General features: G+C 39.4%; 1 protein-coding gene across 1 annotated transcript in view; it reads right to left on the bottom strand.

Moving 5' to 3' along the window:
• Window positions 1–14,869, bottom strand: part of LOC126263364 (dynein axonemal heavy chain 10) — a 1,742,213-nt gene that overhangs the window by 675,310 nt on the left and 1,052,034 nt on the right. Inside the window, exon 40 of the mRNA XM_049960456.1 lies at window positions 8,386–8,646. Within this exon, the coding sequence (XP_049816413.1) occupies window positions 8,386–8,646 (261 nt within the window). The remainder of the gene's footprint in view (window positions 1–8,385; window positions 8,647–14,869) is intronic.

Here is a 14,869-nt window from a genome sequence, read left to right on the forward strand (position 1 = left end):
TTGTGACAGGTTATTATAGAGATGTTCTTGCTCTACATTAATGTTGTGCTTATTTGCAGTATTTATTATGAAATCAACTACTTGAAGCCTGATGTACAGCAATCACTCAGTGAATGGCATTCACTGTTAGGTCACTTTGGTTGGCAGTAGTTTGAATCTACATCTACACCTACATCTACATCCATACTCCGCAAGCCACCTGACGGTGTGTGGTGGAGGGTACCTTGAGTACCTCTATTGGTTCTCCCTTCTGTTTCAGTCTCGTATTGTTCGTGGAAAGAAGGATTGTTGGTATGCCTCTGTGTGGGCTCTAATCTCTCTGATTTTATCCTCATGGTCTCTTCGCGAGATATATGTAGGAGGGAGCAATGTACTGCTTGACTCCTCGGTGAAGGTATGTTCTTGAAACCTCAACAAAAGCCCGTACTGAGCGTCTCTCCTGCAGAGTCTTCCACTGGAGTATATCTATAATCTACATAACGCTTACACGATTACTAAATGATCCTGTAACGAAGCGCGCTGCCCTCCGTTGGATCTTCTCTATCTCTTCTATCAACCCTATCTGGTACGGATCCCACACTGCTGAGCAGTATTCAAGCAGAGGGCGAACAAGCATACTGTAACCTACTTCCTTTGTTTTCGGATTGCATTTCCTTAGGATTCTTCCAATGAATCTCAGTCTGGCATCTCCTTTAGCAACGATCAACTTTATATGATCATTCCATTTTAAATCACTCCTAATGTGTACCCCCAGATAATTTATGGAATTAACTGCTTCTAGTTGTTGACCTGCTATATTGTAGATAAATGGTAAGTGATCTTTCTTTCTATGTATTCGCAGCACATTACACTTCTGTCAACTTCTGACTTCTAGTGACAACTACAGATCATAAGCCGTATGGTACAAATGAACACCCCTTCAGCAAATGGAAAGAAATGAAACACAATATGCTACTTTAAATTAGTGCCTGGCAGTTTCTTGCCATTATTTTAATTCTTGGGGATTAAGTTTTTGTCAGCTGTTTTTTATTGTGCAGCTGTATGATTACACCAATAGAGATTTGTGGTTCATGAAGATATGCTCACCTAGTGGGGTGGAGACATGAAGGGAGAGTTTTTCATTCCCTATGATGGAAACATTTTCAAGATGGAATTCTCAGCATGAATATCCCTCTTAAGGGACTGAATACACATGTAATAGCTTCGTCACTTAGTTTGAGTGACAGATTCATTTCAATGGAGTCCATCCTCCTCACCCCTACCACTCCTCGCACTACCTTCTACATGCTTCCTAAATTCCATAAACCCAACCACCCAGGATGCCCCATTGTGGCTGATTACTGTGCCCCACTGAGAGAATCTCTGCTCTTGTAGACCAACAGCTTCAGCATACTACCTACAACCAACCCTCCTGTATAAAAGATACCAACCACTTCCTCCACTGTCTCTCTACAGTTCCTGTTCCATTAGCACATAGTGCTGTAATCTTCACTATTGATGCCACCTCCCTTTACACTAACATACTAATGCCCATGGCCTTACTCCTATAGAACACTACCTTTCCCACTGCCTGACAGACTCCAAAGCTACAACCTACTTCCTAATCACCACGACCAACTACATCCTTACCCACAATTACTTAACCTCTGAAGGTATTAGCTATAAATAAACCAACATGGCATCATTCTATTACTATATTAATGTGTACCGTAGGTGCAACCACAATGGAAGGGTATCTGTTGAGAGACCAGACAAACATGTGGTTCCTGAAGAGGGGCAGCAGCCTTTTCAGTAGTTGCAGGTGCAACAGTCTGGATGATTGACTGATCTGCCCTTGTAACACTAACCAAAATGGCCTTGCTGTTCTGGTACTGCGAATGGCTGAAAGCAAGGGGAAACTACAGCTGTAATTTTTCCCGATGGCATGCAGCTTTACTGTATGATTAAATGATGATGGCGTCCTCTTGAGTAAAATATTCTCAAGGTAAAATAGTCCCCCTTTCGGATCTCCGGGCGGGGACTACTCAAGAGAACATGTTATCACGAGAAAGAAAACTGGCGTTCTACGGATCAGAGCGTGGAATGTCAGATCCCTTAATCGGGCAGGTAGGTTAGAAATTTAAAAAGGGAAATGGATAGGTTAAAGTTAGATATAGTGGGAATTAGTGTAGTTTGGTGGCAGGAGGAACAAGACTTTTGGTCAGGTAAATACAGGGTTATAAATAAAAAATCAAATAGGGGTAATGCAGGAGTAGGTTTAATAATGAATAGGAAAATAGGAATGCAGGTAAGCTACCACAAACAGCATAGTGAATACATTATTGTGGCCAAGATAGATACGAAGCCCACGCCTACCACAGTAGTACAACTTTATATGCCAACTAGGTCTGCAGATGACGAAGAAATTGAAGAAATGTATGATGAAATAAAAGAAATTATTCAGATAGTGAGGGGAGACGAAAATTTAATAGACATGGGTGACTAGAATTGGTCAGTAGGAAAAGGGAGAGAGGGAAACGTAGTAGGTGAATATGGATAGGGGGTAAGAAATGAAAGAGGAAGCCGCCTGGTAGAATTTTGTGCAGAGCACAACTTAATCATAGCTAACACTTGGTTCAAGAATCACAAAAGAAGACTGTATACATGGAAGAAGCCTGGAGATACTGACAGATTTCAGATAGATTATATAATGGTAAGAAAGAGATTTAGGAACCAGGTTGTAAATTGTAAGACATTTCCAGGGGCAGATGTGGACTCTGACCACAATCTATTGGTTATGAACTGTAGATTAAAACTGAAGAAACTGCAAACAGGTGGGAATTTAAGGAGATGGGGCCTGGATAAACTGAAAGAACCAGAGGTTGTACAGAGTTTCAGGGAGAGCATAAGGGCACAATTGACAAGAATGGGGGAAACACATACAGTAGAAGAAGAATGGGTAGGTTTGAGGGATGAACTAGTGAAGGCAGTAGAGGATCAAGTAGGAAAAAAGACAAGGGCTAGTAGAAACCCTTGGGTAACAGAAGAAATATTGAATTTAATTGATGAAAGGAGAAAATACAAAAATGCAGTAAATGAAGCAGAAAAAAGGAATACAAACGTCTCAAAAATGAGATCGACAGGAAGTGCAAAAAGGCTAAGCAGGGATGGCTAGAGGACAAATGTAAGGATGTAGAGGCTTATCTCACTATGGGTCAGATAGATACTGCCTACAGGAAAATTAAAGAGACCTTTGGAGAAAAGAGAACCACTAGTATGAATATCAAAACCTCAGATGGAATTCTTTACAGACGAATGGAAAAACTAGCAGATGCCGACCTCCGGGAAGATCAGTTTGGATTCCGTAGAAATATCGGAACACGTGAGGCAATACCGACCCTAAGACTTTTCTTAGAAGCTAGATTAAGGAAAGGGAAACTTACGTTTCTAGCATTTGTAGACTTAGAGAAAGCTTTTGACAATGTTGACTGGAATATTCTCTTTCAAATTCTGAAGGTGGCAGGGGTAAAAATACGGGGAGCAAAAAGCTATTTACAATTTGTACAGAAACCAGATTGCAGTTATAAGAGTCGAGGGACATGAAATGGAAGCAGTGGTTAGGGAGGGAGTGAGACAGGGTTGTAGACTCTCCCCGATGTTATTCAATCTGTATATTGAGCAAGCAGTGAAGGAAACAAAAGAAGAATTCGGAGTAGGTATTAAAATCCAGAGAGAAGAAATAAAAACTTTGAGGTTCACTGATGACATTGTAATTCTGTCAGAGACAGCAAAAGGACTTGGAAGAGCGGTTGAACGGTATGGATAGTGTCTTGAAAGGAGGATATAAGATGAACATCAACAAAAGCAAAACAAGGATAATGGAATGTAGTTGAATTAAGTCGGGTGATGCTGAGGGAATTAGATAAGGAAATGAGACACTTAAAGTAGTAAAGGAGTTTTGCTATTTGGGGAGCAAAATAACTGATGATGGTGGAAGTAGAGAGGATATAAAATGTAGACTGGCAATGGCAAGGAAAGCATTTCTGAAGAAGAGAAATTTGTTAACATCGAGTATAGATGTGTCAGGAAGTCATTTCTGAAAGTATTTGTATGGAGTGTAGCCATGTATGGAAGTGAAACATGGACGATAAATATTTTGGACAAGAAGAGAATAGAATCTTTCGAAATGTGGTGCTACAGAAGAATGCTGAAGATTAGATGGGTAGATCACATAACTAATGAGGAAGTGTTGAATAGGATTGGGGAGAAGAGAAGTTTGTGGCACAGCTTGACTAGAAGAAGGGATCGGTTGGTAGGACATGTTCTGAGGCATCAAGGGATCACCAGTTTTGTATTGGAGGGTAAAAATCGTAGGGGGAGACCAAGAGACGAATACACTGAGCAGATTCAGAAGGATGTAGGTTGCAGTAGATACTGGGAGATGAAGAGGCTTGCACAGGATAGGGTAGCATGGAGAGCTGCATCAAACCAGTCTCAGGACTGAAGACCACAACAACAACACTCAGAGGAGTCTGAGCACACAGTTTTAAGCGATGAGAGGTGAGCATAAAGTTCTCTTTATGACTTGTGTCATATGAGTGTTCAAAATGATTTTTTTTTAATACACTCCTGGAAATTGAAATAAGAACACCTTGAATTCATTGTCTCAGGAAGGGGAAACTTTATTGACACATTCCTGGGGTCAGATACATCACATGATCACACTGACAGAACCACAGGCACATAGACACAGGCAACAGAGCATGCACAATGTCGGCACTAGTACAGTGTATATCCACCTTTCGCAGCAATGCAGGCTGCTATTCTCCCATGGAGACGATCGTAGAGATGCTGGATGTAGTCCTGTGGAACGGATTGCCATGCCATTTCCACCTGGCGCCTCAGTTGGACCAGCGTTCGTGCTGGACGTGCAGACCGCGTGAGACGACGCTTCATCCAGTCCCAAACATGCTCAATGGGGGACAGATCTGGAGATCTTGCTGGCCAGGGTAGTTGACTTACACCTTCTAGAGCACGTTGGGTGGCACGGGATACATGCGGACGTGCATTGTCCTGTTGGAACAGCAAGTTCCCTTGCCGGTCTAGGAATGGTAGAACGATGGGTTCGATGACGGTTTGGATGTACCGTGCACTATTCAGTGTCCCCTCGACGATCACCAGTGGTGTACGGCCAGTGTATGAGATCGCTCCACACACCATGATGCCGGGTGTTGGCCCTGTGTGCCTCGGTCGTATGCAGTCCTGATTGTGGCGCTCACCTGCACGGCGCCAAACACGCATACGACCATCATTGGCACCAAGGCAGAAGCGACTCTCATCGCTGAAGACGACACGTCTCCATTCGTCCCTCCATTCACGCCTGTCGCGACACCACTGGAGGCGGGCTGCACGATGTTGGGGCGTGAGCGGAAGACGGCCTAACGGTGTGCGGGACCGTAGCCCAGCTTCATGGAGACTGTTGCGAATGGTCCTCGCCGATACCCCAGGAGCAACAGTGTCCCTAATTTGCTGGGAAGTGGCGGTGCGGTCCCCTACGGCACTGCGTAGGATCCTACGGTCTTGGCGTGCATCCGTGCGTCGCTGCGGTCCGGTCCCAGGTCGACAGGCACGTGCACCTTCCGCCGACCACTGGCGACAACATCGATGTACTGTGGAGACCTCACGCCCCACGTGTTGAGCAATTCGGTGGTACGTCCACCCGGCCTCCCGCATGCCCACTATACGCCCTCGCTCAAAGTCTGTCAACTGCACATACGGTTCACGTCCACGCTGTCGCGGCATGCTACCAGTGTTAAAGACTGCGATGGAGCTCCGTATGCCACGGCAAACTGGCTGACACTGCCACGGCAAACTGGCTGACACTGACGGCGGCGGTGCACAAATGCTGCGCAGCTAGCGCCATTCGACGGCCAACACCGCGGTTCCTGGTGTGTCCGCCGTGCCGTGCGTGTGATCATTGCTTGTACAGCCCTCTCGCAGTGTCCGGAGCAAGTATGGTGGGTCTGACACACCGGTGTCAATGTGTTCTTTTTTCCATTTCCAGGAGTGTATATATTCTCTGCTGTGTAGGAAAAGAACCACCTCAAAGATTTATAAAGAGGGGACAGTTAATATTTTTAGGTCTTTAAATAATGGTTGACATGATATTCTCAGCTGTGCAGAGCACATGTTGCGAATGATTCTTTTTTGCAACTTTAAAATTCGTGTAACATTGCCCGAGTTTCCCCAAAAAATTAAGCCATATCGAATAACCAATTCAAAGTAGCTATAATATGCTATTTTCCTGGTGGCCATATCAGTGGCACAGGCTAAAATTTCCATTGCAAATGCAAGGATGTTTAATTTATTTGCTACATATTCTATATGAGAATTCCAATTCGTGGTTCTGTCTAAGTTTATTTCCAGAAGCCTGACTTGAGTCAAGTTTTTCCATTTTTTGATTGTTGTGAATGACACAGATTTCTTCAGTTTTTGAGTGTTTGGTTTTAAAACTCATCACGTGAGTTTTTGAAATGTTTAGCCTTCAGCCATTTTGACTGAACCATATTTCCATGTTACTTAATGTATTCATGACACTCTTTGGTATATTGTCAGACTTTTAATTTTCAATTAGGGCAGAAGTATCAGCTGCAAACAAAGTTAACTGTATATTTGTATTGAGAGGCAAGTCATTTACATAGAACAGGAATAAACTGGGTCCAAGGATTGAGCCTTGAGGAACACCTTGTGGCACAGTTTTCCACTGAGAGAAGTGATCTGCTCCATTTGATGTGATTACTACACTTTATTTCCTCTCCAAGGGATATGATTCAAATCATTTCAAAGCAACATCCCTTATTCCATACCTGTTGAGTCTGAAAAGCATCAGGGCATGGTTTGCAGAGTCGAATGCTTTTGTAAGATAACAGAATATTCCTGCAACCTTAGCTTTCCTATCTACTGATGAAGTAATTTTTGCAATAAACTCATTTATCGCATATGCTGTGTTTTTACCTTGTTGGAAGCCAAATTGACTATATGAAATGATATCATTCTGTGAGATGAAGGTTTGTATCTGTAAAGCCCCATTTTTTCAAATATTTTTGATATGACAGGGAGTATAGAGATAGGTGATAATTTCCCATATCATCTTTTGAACCTTTTTGAAACACTGGTTTTACTTCCGCGTATTTCAAGGGATCAGGGAAGTAACCTTCTCAAAGGATTTGTTTATTATGAGAGAGAGAGGATGAGCTATTATGTTGTAAACTTTTTTAATTATTTTGGTGGGTATCCCATCCCAGCCAGCAGAGTTTTTGTCTTTTACGGAGAGTATGACATTTTCAACAAATTTTGCTGAGATTGTGTTGAATTTTTTGAGACATTCACTGGTATTGCCTTTTAACCCAAAGTTATTTACTTTCCGCTCATAATTTGCTATGTCTAAATCAGATATTGCTACATTTATGAAGTACTCAGATATTTGAGCTTGATTTACAAACCGATTTTTCCTTAAGTTTGATTTCTAAAATGTCTTGTTTATGATTTCGGACACCTAATTCAGACTTAACTACAGACCATACTGCCTTTGTTTTATTTTTCAGCCCTAGAATGAATTTGTTATTTGCCATTTGTTTTGAAGCTTTCACATCTTTTTTAAAAAAATAGTTTTATAGTTTCTAACTTATTTTACAAAATCAGGATTTGTTGTAATTCAGTTGATTGTGTAGCTTCCTTTCCCTCTCAATTGATATTTTTTTCCTGGTGTGATCCATCTTATCTTAGTTAATATTCTGTTGCAATATGATCTTGGCTGGAAAGCTTCATTAAAGACTCCAAGAAAACTGTTTAAGAATGTACTAAAGTTTTCATTTGTTCAATCACCATCCATAAACACCACTTAACTTTACTTAGTTTTTCACAGAAGATTCAACACTGTTTTATTGAAACTTCTTTTGATATATGTTTTTCTAATATTATGTTTATCAGTTTTTGGCAGTGAGACAAATAATGCTGAATGATCAGAAAGTCTTTTATCACTGTACAGACAAGGGTGCATACAACTTTTTATGGTAGCTAATACTATAAGATCACAGTTTGTCCCACATGATGTTATACTCTCACACTGCATCAAAAAACATATTATCAAAATTAACTATTTCACTAATTTTCAAAACTGAGAAAAACAATAATATTAGCTGAGCCAGTAGATCACCAATTCAGTGGTGTCAATTTTATAGAGGAATTGAGGTGACAGTGGAGGAGGTGTGACACTGAAACTGATAAAAATACATCAAACAAGCCAGAAATTACTTACAGGTTTCTGTTTCAGATGATACAGTTATGTCTGTACCTCCTTATATTGAAATAGAAAGTAAAATAAATATTTAATGCAGTTGGGATTACCTCAAACAACAAAGCGCAATGTGGTTGTAGCCGGACCCGCTCTCCATTAGCGAGAGTCAATAATCTGTTGTCATCCATAACTGAATTCATGTTCTCAATCCACAAAGCATCTACATCGCCATCAAATAATATGTAGCGTCTCTCCTGTTGGTCTGTGGGTAGAGGCTTATTGATTTCACGAAAGATATTTGACAGAAGACCATCTGTCCAGTCACGCGTTGCTGGATCCAAAATTCCATACAGTTCAATGACAGATATTGCCTGGCAAACAATACATACATATTAGTGAATGTTATCAGCTTAAGTATTTAAAATAAGGTATAATATATAATAAAGTTTAATACAGAAAATGACTACTACAAGCAACAGTCAACGATACAATATTAAAGGCATTATTTCTTGATTAACTGCAGGGACAAATATAGTAAGCAAACACTTAAAACTTCCCAATTTTACAGCCTGTAAACACATCATCAAAAATTTATATTTAACATAATCTTGACAACAATTTTTTCAATAGAGTACACTTTGGTTTGCCTCTGGTGTGGGCCTCACACAAGTGTATGCAACCCCCCCCCCCCCCCCCAAAAAAAAAAAAAAAAAAAAAAAAAAGCACTCTCACATAATTTAAATAAAATATAGATTTTAAATCAGAAATTTTAAACTTTTAAATTAGAAACTGTAGAACATCGTTCCTGGCCATGACTGTGACCTCATCCTCTTTGCTGTTGCCAATGTAAGAACCTGTCTACAGTGTCTTGGCTAAGTGGATTTTGTTCGGGCTGGAGAAGATGAGCTTGTCTTTCCATACTCATTTTAAAGCACTGTGGTCAGGCCAACTGATCTGGGTAAAGGATAGTGAGTTTCTCATGATGATGTGTTCAAAATAAACTTTACAGATGTCCAAGCAAGAAGTTGCACTTTGGCAAGGAATACAGTAAGCAGGAATTGTAAACACCCATTGAAAATAGCTGCCTTCTGATCATGAAGCTGATTGGTGCAATGCTGAAACAATTTTGTGGGCCAGCTTGGAGCGTGGAAAATCAAGAAGTTGGCTAGTAGACCTCATGGATGTAGGAAGAAAGTTATGGGATGTATTGGGTTGAAGACAATAGTTTAAAGTGTGTTGTATGCTTGAAATTTGGTGTTAACGATTTTCAGTGATAAAAAGCTGTTCTTCTGGTATATATGCCTACTGGAATTTGAGAGCATATTTCCAGTAGCAGATCTGGACTCTGGCTATTCCACATTGGATGAAAAATCTATCAGAGAGGCAAAATATATTCAGACTGCAAGAAAAATACAATAATTCTTATCCTAAAAAATGCAGGTGCTGACTTTGTGAATATTATTGAACCATCAGGTTAATGTGTCATTGAAAAAAACAGACATGAATCATTTAGAGAAGAATGGAAAAATTAGTAGAAGCCACTACTGGAAAAGAGCAGTTCAGGTTCCAGAGAAACACAGGAACACACAAAGCCATACTGACCCTACAACTTCTGTTGGAAGATTAAGTACAGTAAACCTATGTTTATAGAATTTGTGGATTTAGAGAAAGCTTTTAACAACCTTGACTGGAGTACACACTCTGAAATTCTGAAGGCAGAAGGGATAAAGTACAGGGAGTGAAAGTTTATTTACAACTTGTACCGAAACGAGACTGCAGCTATACGAGTCTAATGACATGAATAGAAAGTAGTAGTTGAGAAGGGAGTGAGAGAAGGTTGTAGTTTCTCCCCAATATTGTTCAATCTGTAGACTGAGGAGGCAGTGAAGGTGACCAAAGAGAAATTTGGAAAGGAAATAAAAGGAAAGGGAGAAGAAATAAATGCTTTCCAGTTTGATGATAACATTCTAATTCTGCCAGAGGCAGCAAAGAACTTGGAAGAGCAGTTGTACAGAATGGAAAGTGTCTTGAAAAGAGGTTAAAAGACAAACTTCAATAAAAGTAAAACAAGGCTAACAAAATGTGGTTTAATTAAATCCAGCAATGCTGGGGGAATTAGATTAGAACACGAAACATTAAAAGTAATATTAAGATTTCTATTTGGTTGTGATGATGAGGGCCAGGTAGAGAGAATATAAAATGCAGACTGATAACAGCAAGAAAACATTGCTAAAAAAGAGAAATTTTTCAACAATGGATATACTTTTAAATTCCAGGAAGTGTTTTCTGAAGGTATTTGTTTAGATTACAGCTTTGTACAGAAGTGGAACATGGGCAATAAGAACTTCAGACCAGAAAAGAAAAGAAGCTCTTAGAATGTTGCACTACAGAATAATGCTACAAATTGGATGGGTACGTCATTAACTAATGAAGTGATTCAGAACTGAATTCAGGAAAAAAGATATTTTGACTAAAAGGAGAGGTCAGTTGACACAACCTGAGGCTTCAAGGAATCACCAGTTTCATAATGGAAGGAAGTATTAGGGGGCAAATACTATAGAAGAAGACAAAGGCTCTAGTACAATAACCAGGTTCAAATGGACATAGCTTGCAGTACTTATGTTAAGATTACCACTTATGTGGATGACCTCTCAATAGCTATTAAGATGTGGGCGAAAGATAGTGAAATTTTGTGCAAACTATTTTGAGCCTTAATAAAAGGAGGAATGACTTTGCAGTTACCAAAAACTAAATTTTTAAGAGTGAAGTAAATAATAGCAACTGAAGAGTTACCAAAACAAACAATGAGAAATAACTTATGTCACTCATGGGATTCAGTGAGTTTTATAGGAAATTTGAACCTCAAGAAGCATAAATGTGCAAAATCTGCAGGCACTGTTAAAGAAAGATGTTTCATGGATGTAGATAAATAAATGTTAAGATGCTTTTAATAGAGTGAAAGAATTGTTTGATGAAAAGATAATATTATTTCATCTGGACTTAAATCAATACTTCTGTTTTTCCTCAGACAGTAGTTTCTGTGAGTATCTTTGACAAGAAGGCTGTAACTATTGTGTGAAGCCTTAAAAATTTCTAATATTTTCTGCTTTGTCATGGAACTGTGCACAAAAAGTGTGAAAGAATGGGCCTATATGATTACAGACCAATATCTTTAATATTAATTTGCTGCAGAATTCTTTAACATATTCTGAGTTTGAATATAACAAATTTCCTCAAATCAGAAAAGCTTCTGTCCACATATCACTATAGATTCAGAAACTATTGATAGAGCATAAATCAGCTTGTCCTTTTGTCAATGACATCCTGAAAACCATGGATGGAGGGCAACAGATAGATTCCTTAGACTCAGATGTCTGGAAAGCATCTTGCAAGGTGCCCCACTGGAGACTATTGATGAAGGTCTGAATACATGGATTAGGTTCTCAGATATGTGAGTGGCTCAAAGATTTATTAAGAAATAGAACGATATGACAGAAAGGGTGAGCAGCAAACTGTGGCTGCTTGCTGATGACACTGTGGTGTGCGGGCAGGTGTCATCATTGAGTGTATGAGGATACAAGTTGATTTAGACAGAATTTCTAGTTTTTGTGATGAATAGCAGCTTCCTTAGTAGATGAGTAGAACAATAAGCCTTTAATGTTTGAATGCAACATTATCATCATCCTGTTTGACACAGTCAAATCAATTAAATACTTAGTCATCATGAGAGACCAGATTATATACATCATAAAATCCTGGAAATATGCATGAAAAATCCATGAAAAGTGTCAAAATATGCAAGATTAAGTAATAAAAAAAACATTATAGTTACTGCATGCATATATCTCAAAGTCAAACCAAACCTGTGAATATCACTTAGGAGAGCTGGCCATGCAAAAAAAGGTACATTTAGAATAATGATATCATTTTCTGAATACTTTCTGGTAGAGGTTAGGAAGGGCATCTTCTTGAGATTATTTTCGGAAAATCTGCAAAATGGGGATGTATACCGTCTTTTAATAATTGTTGCTTCTTTGTTATTGTTGTTGGTAAGAAGCGAATGCACTGGAAGTGAGGCACAGTGAAACAATTGATATGTACATGACCAACTTCGAGAATATATCACAGGAAGAGAGGCACACTCAAAAACTCCATTATATTTTATTAAAAAAGAACATACAATGAAGAATTTTTTGAATAGCATTAACTTTTAACTAACACACTGGACCAAAGCATCATTTACAATTTATTTTAAATTTTTATAATTGTGTAAATATAAACAAACAAGTACCATTCCAAATATTTGATAGTAAAATTGTGTCTTCGATCACTCAAAACATTTTTATAAGCATAAAAGGACTGTTCTACATCAACTGAGGTAACTGGGCAGAATTTGAATTTGGATGCTATTTTGCAACTTATTGTTGCTGGTAAAAGTTCACCTGTCCCATTAATGAAATTATCAATTTGGCACAAGGGTTCAAAGCCTGGGTTATTGTTTAAAATATTTTAAAACTTTTCTTTACTGTCGGTTTCTTAGGAATATCTCCAGCAACGGGGAGCTCACTAGAATAATTTCATTCATTAACTGAATAGAGCAATATATATATATATATATATATATATATATATATATATATATATATATATATATATATATATATATATATATATATATATATATATAAAAAAAACAAAGATGATGTGACTTACCAAACGAAAGCGCTGGCACGTCGATAGACACACAAACAAACACAAACATACACACAAAATTCAAGCTTTCGCAACAAACTGTTGCCTCATCAGGAAAGAGGGAAGGAGAGGGAAAGATGAAAGGATGTGGGTTTTAAGGGAGAGGGTAAGGAGTCATTCCAATCCCGGGAGCAGAAAGACTTACCTGAGGGGGAAAAAAAGGACGGGTATACACTCGCACACACACACATATCCATCCACACATATACACACACAAGCAGACATATTTAAATACAAACAAGGGAAGGTGGTTTGGGGATTTCATAGGGATGAACTAAGAGGTTACGAAGGTTAGGTGGACGGCGGAAAGACACTCTTGGTGGAGTGGGGAGGATTTCATGAAGGATGGATCTCATTTCAGGGCAGGATTTGAGGAAGTCATATCCCTGCTGGAGAGCCATATTCAGAATCTGATCCAGTCCCGGAAAGTATCCTGTCACAAGTGGGGCACTTTTGTGGTTCTTCTGTGGGAGGTTCTAGGTTTGAGAGGATGAGGAAGTGGCTCTGGTTATTTGCTTCTGTACCAGGTCGGGAGGGTAGTTGCGGGATGCGAAAGCTGTTGTCAGGTTGTTGGTGTAATGCTTCAGGGATTCCGGACTGGAGCAGATTCGTTTGCCACGAAGACCTAGGCTGTAGGGAAGGGACCGTTTGATGTGGAATGGGTGGCAGCTGTCGTAATGGAGGTACTGTTGCTTGTTGGTGGGTTTGATGTGGACGGACGTGTGAAGCTGGCCATTGGACAGGTGGAGGTCAACATCAAGGAAAGTGGCATGGGATTTGGAGTAGGACCAGGTGAATCTGATGGAACCAAAGGAGTTGAGGTTGGAGAGGAAATTCTGGAGTTCTTCTTCACTGTGAGTCCAGATCATGAAGATGTCATCAATAAATCTGTACCACACTTTGGGTTGGCAGGCCTGGGTAACCAAGAAGGCTTCCTCTAAGCGACCAACATCCTTTCGTCTTTCCCTCTCCTTCCCTCTTTCCTGATGAGGCAACAGTTTGTTGCGAAAGCTTGAATTTTGTGTGTATGTTTGTGTTCGTTTGTGTGTCTGTCGACCTGCCAGCACTTCATGTGGTAAGTCACATCATCTTTGTTTTTAGATATTTTTCCTACGTGGAATGTTTCCCTCTATTATAACCATATCATTAATTTGAACCCAACAATTACGTTTGTTATTGTCGCTGTTGCATTTCGAAATCTTTCCTGTCATCTTATTTTCTCTTTATTTTCTCTTTCTGTTTTTTCTAGTAGTCTCACTTTGTATTCACCTTCCGCTTTTCACCGTAATCTACTATACAATTTTATCCCGCCTATATATACTCAATAATACGTAACCCACTTCCAAACCATAAGCAAAAAAATTTTCCGCCTTCAACACTACCGCTGCTATAAAATCCACTGTTTCTAGTTCAATAACAACTGCTTTCATTTATTAAACAACCATTTCGGCCAGTTCTAATAACTTTCACTTTATTTCCACTTCCGTTTTTCGCACATCACTGATCATTTTAGCCGCTCCCCACAGGTTTTAACGTCATTATTTCTTCTTCAGACAATTTTTAGCCCCATTTTCGTAATCTTTCACCACAACACCACTCCTTTTAATACGTTTTTTCGAAATTTTCCCGAATTTCTCCGTCCTTTAACGTGCTTTAGCGGCAACACAACCACCTAACCTTTATGCACATCGCTGTCTACCAACCCAAGTTCACCACAGGATCAACTTAACCAACACTTTTTCGCCTTTTCTCATACCAGATCTCCAGTTGCTTTCAAGTTCACCTTTATCTCTCCCCATATATTTTTAGCTTTCATTTTCATTTCAACCTCATGTTAAACTT

Source organism: Schistocerca nitens, chromosome 6 (assembly GCF_023898315.1).
Source record: "Schistocerca nitens isolate TAMUIC-IGC-003100 chromosome 6, iqSchNite1.1, whole genome shotgun sequence".
Taxonomy (NCBI): Eukaryota; Metazoa; Arthropoda; class Insecta; order Orthoptera; family Acrididae; genus Schistocerca; species Schistocerca nitens.